This window comes from Manduca sexta, chromosome 9 (genome assembly GCF_014839805.1).
Source record: "Manduca sexta isolate Smith_Timp_Sample1 chromosome 9, JHU_Msex_v1.0, whole genome shotgun sequence".
Classification (NCBI taxonomy): Eukaryota; Metazoa; Arthropoda; class Insecta; order Lepidoptera; family Sphingidae; genus Manduca; species Manduca sexta.
This window is the reverse complement of record NC_051123.1, coordinates 10789211-10808320: the sequence shown is the minus strand read 5'-3', so window position 1 is coordinate 10808320 and position 19110 is coordinate 10789211. Positions and strand designations below refer to the sequence as shown.

At 35.3% G+C, this 19110-nt stretch overlaps 1 protein-coding gene across 1 annotated transcript in view; it reads left to right on the top strand.

Annotated features, from left to right (window-relative positions):
- Positions 1 to 8317: 8317 nt before the first annotated feature.
- Positions 8318 to 19110, top strand: part of LOC119188823 (nuclear pore complex protein Nup88-like) — a 132758-nt gene continuing 121965 nt past the window's right edge. Inside the window, exon 1 of the mRNA XM_037436830.1 lies at positions 8318 to 8600. Coding sequence (XP_037292727.1) covers positions 8391 to 8600 — 210 coding nt within the window. The 5' untranslated portion in view covers positions 8318 to 8390. The remainder of the gene's footprint in view (positions 8601 to 19110) is intronic.

Below are 19110 nucleotides of genomic sequence, written 5' to 3'. Positions count from 1 at the left end.
AATTTTGTATAGAAATTAAATTAGTATTCGGATTTTAAGGCGACTTTTTAGTAATAAAATTATGTCCAACTCGCAAGGCACAGTGACCCCACTGCACCTGATGGTAAGTGGAGTGGGAACCAATAGAATGTCGACTGACGAGAGATGATTACCCCTCGACAGTCGACATACATACGACATACCGGCCTGTTGGAACCAGATATACACAGGCTGATCTCGGAACGCGACACTTTACGTGGGCTACCATGGCGGATTTTAACACCTCGTGTATGGTGATCGCTACCGGGTGGATATAATATAAAGTAAATTCTACCACCAGAAAAAATAACAAATGTCTAACATTGGCGTAAACATAAGAAATCAGTACTAATATAGTACGTAACAATCATGCCTTCCTAAGTTTGCCACCCTATTGTATTTGCAGGCTCCTGCCAGCTGAATTGGCAAGCAATGCCAGTTCGGTTCGACTGCTATTGGAATCTTGTCTAATTGTAAATAAATATTTGGGAACCGTCTTTCGTTTGTGTTACTTTCGGAATTTGTAAAGTCTGTTTGATTTAGATTTATTTATCACGTCCGTGTTTTGTTTTAATAGATAAAAAAGCTATATCTTGTTTCGTATTTATCTCACCACTGGATGATGCATCTATTGTTTATCTCTGCTTAATCAAGGTCCACTGGTAGAATGCCTAAAGCGTTAAGTCCGCTTTTATAAGTACTTCTAAATTTGAAAAGTGTATAAAAAATATATAATTTTAGTCAATGTTTCATCAGTGTGTACATTACGAACTGTTTAATCAAAATTTTGTATTCTCTTTATATTTTTAATTGCACATCTTAAATCTATCTATCTTTACTAATAGTGCTCTCGTATGCAAGGGTGCATTGGATAGGTACTTATCACCGCAATGTCTATTTGTGCGACTAAGCCATCTGAAGACAGTGTAACATTTATGTCTCAGGGTGACGAACGCAATGAAGTGCCGCTTGGTACTTCGTAATCTACCGGAAAATTATCTTCGTAATCTATGAGAATTACAAAGTTTTATATGGTGTTGTTACTGTCTATGACCGGTCGTATCGCATATCATCATGCGAGCGGCATTTTCGTCTCGTCGGTAATATTACGTAACTAATAGCGAAACCTCGTGACCCAACTCTATGTGAGATACTAATTTTACACCAATTTCGATAATTAAATATAGCAACTCGAATCATTAGGGAAAGAAAAAGAAAAAAAAAGATGTCAAACCCACGACCCACGTAAGTATGTCGCATGCCGGAATCAGGCAGCTTATTGAAACAGGCCGGCATAATTATATGGACTGGCGAGGAGACATCACCTCAGTCGTCGTTCTGTCTGGACCCTACTCTACTTATCATCAGGTGTAGTTTGGCCATTTTGCTATACTTACCCGTAAAAATAATATAATACAAAATACAAAACTAATAAACGGCATCTAATAATTCCAACTTAAAAATATCTAATACTAGCAGTGCAGCGAACAAATCAGAGGCTGGGAGCACGCCAGCGATAGCGCCGATTTATACGCAGCTGGGCCGCCATGATAACTACCGTACCGAATAACTAAGGTCAGGTGGGGCAAGTGCGCCGACGGGGTAAGTGCACCTACCCTAAAAAAATCGAGAACTATTGATGTTATACAATTACCGCAATCTTACATCTATGCTACTAACTGAAATACAGTTCCACTAAAAAACATAAATGGCTATGTTCATTTGAATACGATTTATTCGCCATTTTATTTTAAGTGTCATTTAGACCTGTAAACCGAGATGACCCCGTGAAAGATAACATCAAATATTTCAAGATATTTAACATATTTATATAAACCATTAAGGTGAATACATAGTTTAAACCTTTTATTTTAACTTCCTGCCTGAATTTTATTTATATATACTAAAATAAAGGATTTTTAGCAATGCGAAAAAATGTGTCTAAAAATTGTCGAGTAGGGCAAGTGCGCCACAGTTAATAGTCATATGGCGCACTTGCCCCTGATCCATATATAACCAACCTTTTTGAGAATAAGTTTTACTAATATTAATTATTATTATTAAAATGTTATACTTATCAGCAGAATTTTTTGGACTCAAGGTATTTTGTTTTGAGTCGACTTAAATAAAAGGGCGTATTAGTTAATTCGTTTTTACAAAAGAAAAACTGAAATACCTTGGTCTAGAGCAACTTTACGTGAATAGGTTGCAACCGTTCGATCAGGCACGTTATCTGGATATAATGCAGCTAAAACATATCAAATGTCATAAGGCCAAATTCTAAGTAATTGAGTTATAACGCTTTCAAAATTGTTAATTCCTTTTTTTGTATGTTTTTTTTCAGTTTTTAGAAATAAAATGGATTTTATATTAGGGCTACCATTTTTTTATTCCAACATATTCGCACACAAAACTCTAACATAGCAAAAAATTATTTATCAAAAAAAAAAAATGTTTTCAAGCCCTGATTTACATATATATGGCGCACTTACCCCGAATTTGATTTGACAGCCATAGTTTGTTATAATACTAAGTGATTAAAAATTATCCAAGAGCAATGCGAGTAAAACTTATTTCTCCATGGACTAAAATGAGTGTTTTCTTTATAATGTTCCATATTGGCGTTTTTTTTACATAGGCGCACTTACCCCATTTCCAGAGGCAAGTGCGCCTACTACCATTTTTTACTTTGAGCAAAATATTATTAATTTATGGTCCGATTTCTTTGAATGGCTATAGGTTGTTATCACAAAATACCAAATATTCTTAAATTAATAAAATTACATTCTTAAGTCAGCACAAAAAGAAATTATTTTGAATTGAATCCAGCTATGAAAATTTTATGGCGCACTTCCCCCGACTCACCTTATATTAAAAATATTTACATCGATTTATTTGTTTAGTTTAAATAAATAAAATTAAAGTTGTAATATAACAAAGATTTTTTGAAAACGAATGTGATTGGTCGTCAAGAAAAACTATCTATAACCTCTAATTATATTTGAATAGTTACGAACACTAAGCTTATTCGAGTGTGATCGTTACTCATAATTAATAGTTATATTAATTCCCTAAATTACTCGGCAAATAATCGCCAATTATTAAAATAAGAAGGAAAAAAATAGAATCAATCTACCTCCTTTTAGATTGTCCTTAAGATTACGTTTTATTTTTCCTTACCTGAATATAGTAAAATTGTATCTGTGCTGTAACCTAATTTTGCGCGGCATCTGCTACTAATTCTAAATATAAAGATTAACCATACAAAACTTACATGATACGACCGGACTTCCTCACCTGTGTTACCCAATTAAGTAGTATAAAATCTTCTAAACAACACTCTCATATTTAAAGCTGGCAACACGAACTGAAGCACTTAAGGCGAAGCTTCCAATCTTAGTAAAAACCGTTAAGGTAAGTGCCGCTGTTGCCGGCCGTACTAATAACGCGCGTAAATATCGTCAGAAGGCTTAATATTAAAACAGCCATACAATGCTTGAACGTTAACGCGTCAACTTAAGGTGGGGAGTACATTAAGATGCTCAGTTACTTGTGTAAGACGGTTCAAATGTATGTGCGTATATTGCCGACATTTCTGACTGTGTAGATTGTATTTTCTAAGGTTTGGGTTACGAAATTATCTGGTGACGATGTGAAACCAAAAATAATGTGTTATAATGCAATTTTTTTGGCTGAGTATATCATTAGGTTAATAATTAATATGTAATTTTAGGTCAAATTTAAAAGATATAAAACATGCATCTAATACTAGTAATAATATATAGATATGACAGCATTAATACACAAATTCATAGAGAAGCAATCAAAACACAAAAACTAAAACATGTAGACAATTTACACAGCATTAATTTCAAGCTATTTACATTAACAAAAACATTATAATGTAAGCCTAACCTAACTCCGAGGCGATACTAAGACGCTCGCAAGATAGTGCTCGGGGGTCATCGCAAACAAATGAGGGGTGTAAATCCACCCCGAGCCCACCCTGCAGGTGCCCCCACAGGTAGCACTTGCTCAACCCTTTCTTGGCTAACATATGGGTATACGGCGTAGATTTGTCTAAAACTGGATAGTACGGGTAAAATATAGGTGTGTAATGTAAGACGTTGGTGTTTTGCTTTTATAAACTTGAAATGTGCTGTGATAATACTCTTTTAAAATATATAACTGTCGACTTAAAGGAGCGTCTTCATTTTTCCAATAAATTGTATTTTATATAACCAAAATAAAAACGTAGGTTTAATAATATAAGTATGATGTTTGTAGTATTTCAGGCTATGATAAAATATTACAAAGGTTTATTTAAAGAATATTGTGTGCTTACTCGAAGAGAATTTTATCCTAGATAGACATAATTACAAAGTGTCTACGGAGGTCTATAATTAAAAAAAAGTACTAGGACTCTCTGCATCATTTAGATATATATCTATATATTTAACGTATGAAAAATTCTAAAAGTAACAAAAACTATACTATTAACATACTTTACTATTAAATGACCAATAAGTAAGAAGAAAAAAAGTAGAGCAGTATCCTATTTTTCTTTCTTACATTTTCTATTGCCCAAAAATGGTTCCCGATCCACAGTAACACGATCCACGGCATACGTATATCGTGCGGGTGTGTGCGGTTAAGACAGTTGAAGTGTTTCGGACGTCCTGGCGGATTTATAGGCGGACTCTATTGGTTCTATTTTGTGAGGGTAGCGTCGGCGATGGTAAATTAAGCTGCTTGTACTATTCGAAATCTTCAGTAAATCGGGGACAGAACAAGATCACCTCTTTACGTGTAATTAAGTACAGTAATGTGCTAGAGTCCATAGAGACATTACAAGAAAAAACTACTTTTTATATTGTATACAATATTAAAAAAAATGTCCAGTATTATAGACAGCCGCGGGATACGTCAGTTGAAAGTTGGGAAATAATTCAGAGCAGATTAAATGAAAAGTAAGACTCTACATTACGTGCAATTTCTTTTTGCCTCCGTTTTGTACAGAAAATCTAAAGTTAGTAATATTCTAATAAAAAAAATAAACCAGATCCTTTTCTATATTTATTTATCACAATTATGACATTAAAGTACATACGTAAAAACAAAAAATATATAAAACACTAACTTCAGGGTATCATATTTTTACAATTAGCCAACAAAATATCAACAACAATTTTTCTCATTACAATCTCTCGATCTCTCAATATTTTAAAACGGATTATTCTAATAAACTATCATAACATTCGTCTCAATTTCCATTTCATTACGAAACTATCAATGACATAGAACTCATTAATCAACAGACACATTTTTCTCCGGAATTCCCATCCGACGTGCCACCGTATGCAGTGAAACAATTCCAACAGTAATTGGGGTAGACGTCTCTAGAGCTCTGTGACGTATGACGATATTGTGTAAATTGTATACCCATCGGATGTGACGCATACGGGCGCTGTCACCCTATTTTTATTTGACTTCTCCTTAAGATTTTTGAAATGAAATAAAAATTTGGATTGGAATTGATTAGGATTGTTAAAGGTGACTGTCTCTTATGGGATAGGTTAAATTGTAGTGTTACAATTGCCTAAATAATATATAAATATATTTTCCTTCCATACTGTAATAGGAGCGACTCTATATGAGGTACAAGTTCCATTGTCCGATCAGTAGACGAGCAAGTAGATCATCAGAATTCCTCTGCCCAAAAAAACCAAGATGATTAATCATGAATATTTAATGAATGAATTGTGACTTAAAAGGAAGAATAAGGACTAAGACCGTTTTGTATTTAATCAATAAATGTGTAGGGATAATTATATTCATTAAAAAACTGGCATTGAGAACCTGCCTCTGAAAAATGACCTACATAAAAATACTTCGTACCTACCCTTGACCATAGACTTCCAATTCTATCCCAAACCCCTATATTACCTCAATGGTATGGGAAGAAATAAATATTATTTGCGCTGGTATCATAAATAAAGCTGGAGACAGACGAAGGGACACGCGTCACCTTTTGATACATTTCCGCTGTCGTTATTAATGACAAGTCATCGGTGCCGTCCCGACGCGGCGGGCTGGCGGATAGGGACGGCACTACGCAAAAAAATTTATTGTTTATTGCCGGCAATTAAAATGACGTGTATTGGAACTAAAAATTATAATTAGGGAAAATATTAATTTGTATTTGCAATTCTGTGTAGTATTTCTATATTTTCTAACAGTTAATGATTGTGATTCGAAAAAATTTCGCACGCAATGCTAATACTGTTTTAGGGATTGTTGGTTTAGATGAATGCATTTAATCTTCTCGGGATTGTTGTATTATAATATGGTAATATCCATTACTTACGTCATAAGATTGAAAACTAATATACACTTTTCTTTGCCGTCTACCTTCGAAAAAAGGCTACTTGAAGGTAATTTCACAATAATGAACAAAAGAATCTAATTCTACATCATTAAGAAGGTTTCTTATTAAAAATAGCTAAGTTTTCTGTTAGGGTACTAAATAAACCAAAATTTTAAACATAATCATCGAATGGCATTGTTTCCAGTTGTATTAGCAAAGCCTACTCCGCTTATATAATTTAGCCTTCGTAAAAAGGATCTATACATAATTAATTTTAAATTAAATACGCAATATCTTTGACCTATTTTTAAAATGTCCCGCAACAACCCTAAAGCATTTCATACGTCGCGACCTGCCCAGCATAATAATAGATAGGGCCGTGGGTGGCACATCGCCACCCCTTAATAACATGTGAGAGGCGCTCTGGTAAATTTATCAATAGCATTATATCGCGCGTCTAGCTCTGTGTAGCGCCTTATATTTTATTCAACGTGCGATGTTTTGACATTGATCTCTGTTGGTTGATACGGATATACGTACCAAGCTTGTTTTTATTCAACAAAATCAAAATGATATAAAAAACAATTATCAAATTAGAACATTGGGCAACTATGTTTACTTCACCTTGAAATATTGACACGATTGTTTGTTCTTAATTCAAAAAACAAACATTCAAAAAAAGAATAACGCAAAAAACATAAAATCCCAATTCAAACACTCAGTCAATGCCACAAGCAATTGCTAATCCTTTAAAACATCCAAAATATTAAATTATCCAACGGCATACGTATGTTGGGAAAATGTTATTTATCGCTGCCTATACGTTGCCTTATTTATAAGAAAGCACGGCCCGCGTTCGGGGAGATGAAATTACGTGATACCATTTGGAATCAAAGTGAAATACTGCTGGTGTACGGGTACAATCAGTTCTTACCTGCCACCCCCGCAGGGAGGGGGGTGATGTTTTTATTTAGCCGTAAGTGGATGGCTTGATTCTGCCGCGATTTTGATAATTCGATTCCCGAAAGTGTATGAGGGTTTTAATAAAAATATACCTTTATGTCGACGGTTTCTTATTTATACGTTTAAATTGAAAAATTCGACATACCTAACTTTAAAGAAAACTTACTTTTTAAAAGATAAGCGTGCAGCACTGAGAGACATAAATTAGTTTACGCTTTCCTAGGTACTTGTGTAGGCACCCACATTTCGCTGTATTATCCATTTCCTGTGATGTTAGAAACGCCTTTCAAATTCCAGCTAAAAACAAGTGTTTTTTTATTTCAAACAACTTGCACAATTAATGAAATCGTAGCACGACTAGAAAATTGAACCCAGAACTGCAATTTACAGTCCTAGTTTAATGTTTCCACCACTAACTAGCCTAAGAAATCATTAAGTATGGTGATAATATTATATTATTTACACACAAGGGCAAGCGTAAAGTCACTTGACTCCATACCCCTGCTTTTCCTCCTAGAACACAATTCGCAACCATTCCTTATAGGATATTCCATATTCCATAGGAATATTAGCATTCAACAATTAAGTCTCTCAAATATTATTATACACGTGTACTTATAACACATAGGATGTAGCTTCATTTTTATGCCAGGTGATATCAGATTATTGATACCCGAAGTTTTAAATTCTATAAGAACATACAATACCTCAGTACAATACCTACTATTCTGCCACGATTGATGAACCACAGAGTTAAAAGTTTAACAACAAAATTAAAAGTAATTATGAAAGAAAAACCTATTTATTATTTTCGTAGATTGATTTTACTTACACAAATTATGACTTTAAAATTTGCTTGGTTTTCTACATGTAATTCGCATCACAGATAGTTATCAATCTGTAAATTTATTTACAATTTTGAGCTTACTAGTTAACATTTTGCAATAATAAAACGCTAACAAACCGCGAATGCCAACTGTCAATGTCAAAATAGAAAATTGCCGTTTTGTATCAAAACATAGAATTTTTGTTTTATTTCACAATGGATATGCGTTTATTTGAAATGAAATTGGCTAATCATAAAATGTTTAAAGAAATAAAAGATGGATTATCCGAAAATCCTAGTGGAAAGTTGCGCAATTTGTTAGATATGAGAGACGATGTCGCGTATGTTTGGAACGCTACAGAAAACTGTTTGATGAGCCTAAATTTAAAGCAGTTGGAAGAACATGGAGAGGAGACTATGTGCCAGGTATTTATCAATAGTTTTTCTGAGTTTATATCATTTAAGGATCAAATTAGTCATGCCGGCGCGAAAATTCGTAACGGTTTTGAGGTTATGTTTTGATGTCAAACATTGTTTAGAAAGTTTATTCGATGCTTTCTGTGTATATTTAAGCATAAACAATTGTAACAAACCTCTTCTTGGTGTACTTACAACGAAAACTATAGTAAAAATATTAAATTAACAATAATTATTTTTAAAATATTGATCGTTTACTCAGCAATTTATTAACTCAGCAATTTGTTCAACACATGGCTATTACATCTAGGTATTTCTAACCATTGACTTAAGAAAGACATTTTCCAAAAACATCCCAAGATCATCCTGTGGGAGCATGGAAAAAGCAACCCCAGCAAGTAGTCTTACAGAAAAATGTAAACAAGTTGAAGAATCTACTCGATAAATATCTTGTCAGATACAACCATGGTTGAGAATTGCATGATGCAGGCAAATCAGTTCCAATCTGCTTGCCCGATAGTAAAAACCATAGTAATATTATTTATATTAAAGCTTTATTTTCTAATCAACAGGTGGCTTGTTGTTTTATATCTCTTATGTCCACGCTTTTGTCTCTGAGTAATATATACAGGGATATTTTGACATTGTATTACTCAATGAGACTATATTATACTATCTATATATATCTATATATATATCTTCTTAAAAATAACACTTAACAATTAGTTGCTGGAACGGAAGTGTACTGAACTGGAATGTTCGTTTTGAACAAAATAAATTCCAATAAAAAGTCATTCTAATTTTACACACCGTAATACCACTACTACTACTTGTTAGAAAATTCATTGCTGTGACAATCATACTTTCAAATTAATTTTATACTATGCTATAGGCTATATAATATCATGCTGCAACCAATAGGAGCAGAGCATTAATGAAATCTCAAATAAGAACACAAAAGCGTACACCTTTATCCATAAAGGATTTGTAGGTACCTATTCATATTTTTTTGAGGCCATAATATAGTGTGCAAACATAATACAACACCATAACCTATAATACAAATAAAACTTTGCAATTCCAAGCGTTTCAATATATTTTTTGGGCACTAGACTAATATTTTAGATATCCAATAATAAAATTAGACAAAAATCACAATAACAATAAGTATAATTTAGCTTTTTTTATATGGGCCCAGCAAAGTGACCTCACTGCACCTTATGGTAAGTGGAGTGGTGACTAGATAGAGAGTCAACTTACAAGATTGTAATTCCTCTCCTGTTGACACAATTATTCCAGCATGTTTGAAACTGAATATACATACTGCATTTATATATTATTAACTGAACTCACAATATGCTTAAGCATACAGAACTCATTGATTTATTATGGCCAAGGGTCAATATAACCCAATTCCTGCCAGTTTCTCTTTCATAATATATGTTTAATCGAATCATCATGAGAACAATTTTCAGACCGCATTTATGCGTATTCCTAGTAACTATGAGTTGTGTCAGGTTCCCTTTTGCAAAATTCCATCCTTCGTCACTGCAAATTAGGTTTATTTATTGTTACATGTGGTTTCTTTGTTTTACCATTTATGCTCACAAAACCCAAGCTTATTTCTTTAAGATTTGCTTTTTTAAATGTCTTTTAACACCCTTCTTTTATCTTTACAGGTAAGTTGCTGTAGTAATAAGAATTACAAAGATTGTATATCTAAAATTCAATATTATTAATGTGCTGAAATTTCTGGAAGTTGAAATTACATTCAATATGAATGGGCCAATGCCGAAGAAATCGGTAAGAATTCTTGTAAATTATAATTTTATTTTCAGTTGATAACTAAAATCTGGTTAATTTTAAATTAGTATACTGCCTGAATGGTTTTTAAGATTATTAGTAGGATTTAAGGTAATCTAATAAAGTGCAAATAAAAATACAGTCTGAAATACAACAGGTATATTATAATATATAGGCAGAGCTTTTTTGTGGGGGCACGCGGGAGCACGTAGTGCGCCCAAAGAAAATTTTGACAATATCGAAAAAATTACCAATAAAAATACATGAACTGGACAAAACTATAGACTTACAACTTTCGAGAACTAGCATGCCCCCAAAAAAGATTTTTTATAAAAGGCCTGTACATAGGTATATGCATATTAACAAATATATCAGCTATCTGTATATTATGTGCGTGTTCTGTAAAATTAAAAAACAATATGTTTTATACATAGTATTTACACCAAACATAATCGCGGCGGCTTCACTTACTAAATTCGGTACAAAAAAAACTAATTATCGATAATTTTATTATAACCCGCGCATCTTCAAGTCACGAGTGACTATCGTCTAGACAAGTGTGCTCCACCGTAGACCACATTATCACTTACCATCAGGCGAGATAGTGGTCAAACGCAAACCTATATGTTATAAAAAAAAACTTTTTAAGGTATAAAAGTTGATACTTTGACAGCAAGCTTAAACTTCGCTGAATATTTGTTATGCCTAGCGTCGACTAGGCCCTTCGAAACCAACAGAATCAAGTCGCATTATTTTTCCTGGTCTACATTTAATATGACATTTCGTCAAGACCGCACCACAGTGTACCGAATTACTACCATATAATAATGAATTCGGATAATTTCAGTTTTTCTATGAGTTGAGAGGACTCTCGAAAATATTTTATTTTTCATAAAATATTTATGTGATACCGGCGTTTTATACCTCAAACTGGTTGTAGTTAAAATTACTTTATGGGATAATTTAATCATATTTTCATTCTCTCCGTGTAACCTTAAAAATAGGCGATAATATCTGTATAGTAACTTAAAATATATTTCAGTTTTGACGTCATATTACGTTATACGATATTAGCCCTTTTCCGATCTTAGCCGAATGCACCTCATATAAATGCAATCCGATTCTGCGCGCTTAAATTTAAGTCGACGCCGCGCCTTTTAATGATTATGATAAAGGAAACTAAAGTGACTGCCTCGATAGCATAGTTATATTGCGTATGCGGTACGATATCGTTCTAAGTTCCCGGGTTCAAATCCTATATCCAGCGAAGTAATATTAGATTTTTCTGCTCATGCCTGGAATCTGGAATATGGCGATAGGCTCGCTCCCTAATACATCATAAGACGGAACACACACTGGAAACGTGGATGCCGTTGTACCTATGCCTACCCCTTCAGAGATTGAGACATGTGTGTTCAAAAATTAGAATACAAAAGATTAATACGCAAACTCAATTCGCATTTCATCGAATTTTTAAGTCTCATAATCCTTTAGCAACTCAATTGACCGCGTTTACCCAACCCCTTAACAATTATATAAAAATATACATTCTAATTCGAACACAACAAATCAATTAACAACCTTATATACAATAAACATGTTACAACAGTGTCCATTGAAAACAGCTCTCGATTGCTTGCCACAGTCATTAATCTCACTTGGTGGCCACGCCGCAGAATTAATTATCCCTTGACCATACGATTTAATGGGCCTCCTAAGGGACCCCGAGGTTTCCTATTAAATCACTACATCTCATTGGCCGATTTATTTGTAAAGCTGGCCGTTTGGATTCGGCGAGGCTTTTTGAGAAGGTAGAATTGAGTAGTTTGTTGTTAGGAATTAGTAATTACGAATGGAAGGACGGTGAAGGGTATCTTAGTATAGACGTGTTGGTCTTTCAGGTCATAGGGTAATTAAGTCTGTATTGAAAAGGTTTTTGGAATTGTTGGTTATTTTTTGAGTATAAGTTATTAATTAAAACTGGATATCAGTGTGTTTTTTGGATGATGGTGGTTGAGAAGTTCACGGCAATTCTATATTTTGTCGGAGATACGTATAACCAATAAATATTTTTTTTCAACGTTGCTTACGTTCCTCTGATGGATCTTATATGAAACATTTTACAAAGATTTGCTAATAATAAATTTATGAAATCAGTGTCACTTTTACGATATGCAATACTTCGTCATATAGCTCTTAGATTAAAGTAACCTCTAATAACCCTTACATAAAATACATTATAAATGAACACAACAAAGTCCTAGAGCCGTCCGAGCCCTCTACATAACGTTCATAACGTCTTAGGTCAGTCCCGATGTATAAAGAGCTATACGGTGGCCCTTTCCACGGAATTTATTGCAAAGGATTTGCCCTTCGGTCCGCCGCTCCTCGGGACGATTGTTAATCCGAACTTAGGTGTACTTTTCACCTCGGTGCGAGCCAAGACACCCTTAAATCTGGCCGAATTACTTTCGGTCCGGTTTTAGCCGCGGCGATAATATATTTGGACTAGTAAAAGGTTTTGTTTTGTCCTGTTTCGATGGTGTTGAGAAGTGGGTCGTGTAAGATGTTTTTGTGTTGGTGCTTTTGAAGTCATTGGTGGTAGCATGGTATTGTCGCCTCCGTGGTCTGGACCTTACCTTGTATGGACAGTGTACCGGGAGTTTCTGGGCCCGAATCCCAAATCTGGCAAAACTTTCTGTGAGTTTTTCTAATACGACTTGCCCGGTACTGCATCTATCAGGTAAACAACTAAATACTCTTTTTCAAATATGTTGTTGAACGATTTTGAGTAATTTCTAACTGAAGGCCATTTGTTTGATGTCAAATCCCCTTTGAGTAATCCAATCGATCGCAAATCGTACATATAACTAAAAAATTTATATAATTTTTTGATAATACCCTCACAAATCCACCTGTATCGCCTCAAGACAAAGATCACGCCAACCCTCATACATAAGCCACTTGGTATGAGATGGCAAACATGTTTGGTCCACTTGACCCACCTTGTGAATTTCTTGTGCAAATATTGTCACAATTAGAAGATAACATCGACGTGTAAACAGGGACGCGAGTGCCCCGTGGCAAGGAACCATGCTGGGCTGCGGGTCAGTGTAAGTGAATAAGGGAAGCGGGATAAACTTCTTATGAATCATCTATTTTTTGGAGAGAGCCAATGACCAAATGGTAAATAGCGCATTATTATTCCTTTTTTAAACAGCACCATATATGATGTCAAGAGTAAGCTTGCTATTAGAAAGAAAGTTACGCCTAGTCACCATTCTTTTCCTACGATCAACAATGAATTCATTATGATTATCTAATCAACGAAAGATGTTAAAGACCACAATACAATTGGCTTGACATTGTCACGAGACACTTGCCAAGACTTCTGCGATTTTCTTTTGTATTTTGTCTACAGTTTTTTTAATGTTGTATTGTGTCTATAAAAATGTGTTGAATCTATTATGGTTTCTCTCTTTAGTTTTTTTCTCTCAGTCTTCGTTTATGCTTCCTTCATTTTTAGTAATTCCATCAAACATTACTTCAGTAGGAACATCTCTTTTCGCCGCTGGTCTCTCATTCCCTGTCCCACACGGCGAAGACGTTTTCGTCCGTGCCTTAAGATCGTTTTATTACCATCCCGGATGGACTGCCGCGATGGATGGTGGCGAATGTAAATTTACTGTAAGGAACCGGACGCGCGGAGGTGAGCGTCGGATTGTCTTGTTTTTGCCCGGGCAGCGTTAACAATGCCGCTGTAACACCGTGATGTAATTGTTATTGTAATTGTAGTGTAGTCTTCGTCGTTAGTTGTAGGATTATAATAAGGTTGTTATATCTCGTGGAGTGTTATAAATTTTCCGATGTATAATTTTTCTTTTAATATCTGAAAAAAGATTGTCGTTGATAAAATGTTTTTTCTTTTAACTTTTAATGGCTTACTTAAGAAATATATTAACGTTAAATATGTTGAAATTTTGTGAAATGGATATCTCTTACAAGCCCATAGAAAACATTTACCATAAAGTATTATTTAACCATTCACAATTACGTATCATTGTAAACATTTCGTAGTTTTCAAACAAATTCACACACAAGCAATTCTACGCCTTACTCTCCTCAAATAAAATTCAATTTCGAGCACGCGGAACTTAGTTTTGGTCCTTCGAGCCGAAGGCGGTGGCGTGTTACGGAGAGCTTTGCCCAGACGTGTTAGATCGATGTGTTTAATGTACACGGATCGAAATGCCTTACACACACGGCCGGTTTAATTTTGCGGCTGTCCATTTGTTCCGATTGCCTGTTAATTTATTGTTGTTACGAATCGGTTCGCTGTTTGCGGATGGGAAAAGTTTTGCGTCGATTTACGGCGTTTCATCGGTTTGATTGTGTTGGCCTTTTGTGTTCTCTAAAACGGTAGAGTTCATTATGTCCCGCTTTACTATGGAAGTGGAAAAATAATAGTTTCAAATCCTGCACATGTTGATTAATTTTTGTGGGTCAGACTGATTTTCCATGAGACCACGGCACTCGATGTTATAATGTGAGCTGTTGATTATGGCGTTCAAGAATTGGGGTGTTGGTACTTATGTAGTAATTCATCATGAATAGTAAGTAGCATTCAATTAGTCCGAATCGCTGCTATCCAATGATATTTCGTAATCATTTTTCACCTGCACATCAAACTAATCAACAAGCCTTGTAAATGGTTTTTATAAACCGCCATATTTAATTGATGATGCCAATCGATTTTTTTCATTCTATCTCAAAAATGGACCAATCGAAGCAGTTTTTTTAAACATGTTTTCCAATGACTAATTTGATTGGTTAACTCTTATGATCGGATTGAAGATTGAGTTTAGAATCGTTTATTAAAAAAGTCTAATAGCCACGAAAGTTGTTTGCGTTATTTCCCACCAGTTTTCATCAAATGTTTGCCACTATCACCAATATACCAAGTTATACAAACACCGTTATAATCTGACCGTATATTAATCAAAACTTCCGCATCTATTAAACATTAACGAGCGGGGTTTCTTGTATCGATATTGGCCCACGGCGGGCCGGATTAGACCCGGCGAAGGATTTGTTGGCCCAAGGCGGTGTCCGTTCTTTGTCTGAACCGATTCCTAGCCCCGTGGGACAGGTGCTTCCTTGCTGCCGCTTTTAATTAATTATGTCTCGATACGTGTCTTGTGATTAAGGTGTATGCTGGGAGATATATTGTGTGTTTTGGAGTGCTGTTAGATGTGCAATAAGTTATTGCCAAAGGGTTGGATTACGTGAAGTTTGAACGTGTAAAATGTGATGATAAATAAAAAAAATTCTAAAAGTTGTTTTCGGTGTCGTTTAATATAAGCCAATGATTTTTCTATGTATTTCTAGCTATGTATATAGCTTTATTTATATTAAAAGACTCATGTAAGCGGAATCGCGAAGGAAAACTATTTTTGCATAGATCTTTTCTCGTTGAATAATAAGACTTATTATACAATTGTATTAATGCCTCGGTGGTTGTACTTCATGCGCGTAACGGCAGCGCTTTGAGGTCCTGGATTCTAATCCCGGGTTAGGCAAAGTGATATTTGGACTTTTCTGCTCAGTATCAGCCTGAGGTCTGCATTTTGTGCCCTACACGACGATAGGATCATCTGCTTTCACATCATGGGACAATACACACTTGGCGAAAAATGAAAGCCCTGGTTGCGCCTCTGTATACGCCTTCGCGGATATATGCGTGATGTGTATTTATTTTCATTCAGTAACAGTTAATAACCCGTGATTAACACTTCTCAAAGAAGCTATACGTCAAGTCCCTCCTTTGTCTCCGGACCTTCGCGGTCCCGACGATTTGTCGCCGTCCAGAGTATTGTATCTGTGCTGATTTTAAGATATATTTCCTGGCAGTCTTGGCAGGAATCGGGAGATATTAAACTATAATATAGGAGGTATTAGATAACCAATACATGAGCGTGAACGAAATTTATATCGTTTTCTTTATTTATGCTGACCAACAAAGTTATGTAAGAAACTTGATAATAGTGTAAGAACCACTGTTAAAAAAAAATTTTTGAACTATACTGCTGCATCCACGATTGTGTAGGCTTCTTTCCGATGACATGATAAATGGCAACTGCATAATTTCTCTGCGGAAGCATTCCCATCTCGAGCAACTTCGGTTCCAGACACTTTCGCAACAATTTCGATCGCCCTGAGAATCGAATTCAAAACCTCATGACAGAGATATACTCCGAATACACTAACAGACTTACATACTTACTAATATAACGTGCACATTTTTTATACGTGCAAGGTAAAGTGACCCACTGCACTTGATGGTAAGTGGAGTGGGGTCCAATAGAATATCTTCTGATGATAGAAGATTATCCCTCGACAGTCGTCACAATTATGCCGGCCTGTTGGAACCGGATATACACAGGCTGATTCCGGAACGCGACACAATTATGTGGGCCACTATGGCGGGTGTTAACACCTTGTATACGGTGGTCACTATCCAAGCGGATATAAAATATCCTACCACCAGCAAGTATCTATAATAACTGACCACTAACAATAATAAATAAGATACTAATTCGAACAACTCGTAATTACACAAAGCAATTGCAGTACCCAATTAAAACGATAGTGGTTGCAAAAACTTATTTTCTTTGAGTTAAAAGACACTTGAGCTCGTTTGGCGGCACTGGATCTGAAACAGATCTGAAGCATCGAGCGCAGAACAAAAGGACTTAATTTAAGACTATTGTTTTAATATGATGACATTATTACGGACAACTCAAATATGACAAGTGAATGAAGTATTGCAATAGGCAGTGTTTGAGATTTATAATTTGTAATGTATTTCAATCCGTCCAAAATAAATATCTTATTACGAATGCAAATTTTTTGACGTTTTGAGGTTTGTTAGAAGTACTTTAACAAAGCAACTGCCGAACGGATTTGGATGTAATTCGGCACACGGGTATATCATATCCTGAATTAACACTTTGAGTAATTTGCTCGCATGGGAGTATTGCATTTGAAGTCTATAACACTTTTACAGATTGCGTTATGAATTATGATTCGCCACAATTATTTAGAGACTAGTAGCGGGAAATGTTTTTCACGGGCGAAACCGCGAGCGAAAGCTAGTTTGTAATAAAAATGCCATTACCGAGACTCAAGTTTGAATTACGTTATACTAAAAAAATGCAGATAGAAGATACTAAAAACTGTTCAAATATCAAATCAAGTTTAAGCCCGGATTATAAAAATGAATTGAAAATTGTTAGTTCCGCGTGCTCTGTATTTTAAAAAGCTATATTTAAACTATTTACGAATGTTAATCCGATCATATTATTATTTTTAAATCTTGGTAAGTGTGTAGGGTACCAAAAATTCGTGACATTAATTGCCTTCGCCATTATATATCCTTCCTAGCAGAAATAAAGTTCTTTCAACTCAATATCACATATAAAAAGTAAAAAAAATAATCCATTCTATAAATACAATAAAATAATGTAATAAAAACATAAAATGTAAACATTAAAAACACTTCGCGCGCTTTTTAATCGAAAAACAAAAATGGCGTCATGTTGAAACGCACATCGGCGCACTTGAAACTCCGGTTCTTTTCCCGCCAGCCAGTGTCGACGGCATTAAATCTTAATAAACGCCGTCATGCGCGGCCCACGGTGGCTCCCTTTGATTTTTCACTCGGCAAACTTCGTCTGCTGTACGTATCAAAGAAATCACAACTCTTTTCAATGAGCGTCGATATAATGTTCACAAAGGACGCCATAATTGATACCGGTGGCGCCCTCTGTAAACTTTAATGGCGGGCGCGTTGTAGTTTTTGGATGGTTTCGTACGTTAGGTAAATCCGCTAGTTTTAAGTATAGATAAGTGGAATCGTCACAAAATTAACCAACTTGTAAGACTGAATCGAATGTATCGCCATCCTGATCTCTTTTATCTGTCAAATAGATATTTAGCTGTGTATTTGCTTTATAAATAATACAGTAATAACGAAATTAATAACTAGAGAATAAAAATAAAATCCAAAAGCTATCTTAACGAACACTTAAGAGAGGTTCCCCGTCTCAACCGCGGTCTCAATACCGGACAATGCGACTTCAATTTACTAATACAAATAGGTAGGCGCCGGCAGCGGTGGGCGACGCTCTCAAAGCGCCATTGTGTTCAACCCTCAATCGCGGTCTCGATTATCGGAAAGAAAACACTCATCTATATTTTAAATAATGATCACGGTACAAGAGACCCTCGGACGGGGTACAATCGACCCCGGTGATGGATTGCGATGCGGGCAATATAAGCTTTGTAAGGTTGTCACCTTGTGCGGCGGTTTTGTTTTAGTTTGTGTTTGGGGTGTTTTCGACCTATGTGAGGTTTTTGCTAATGAGTTTTCTTTAGTTACTAGCGTATTTACTCCTTGGTTTCATCGTTTCGGCATGTTAGGAACGTAAAATCTACATATATATACCTATTGTAAAGTTAGCCTAAACAAAAATTTGCAATAAACTTACTACCCAAATATAAATAAAATACAATAATCAAATGCCATCTATGAAAAAACAGGCGCGTAATGAAGGCGATGCGCGTCATCGCCCGACCCCCCATACCCCCCATATAGGTACATCATTAACCGTCAGGAGTGTAGCGCAAACAAACCCGCTCTAGTTTCTAGCGGGGA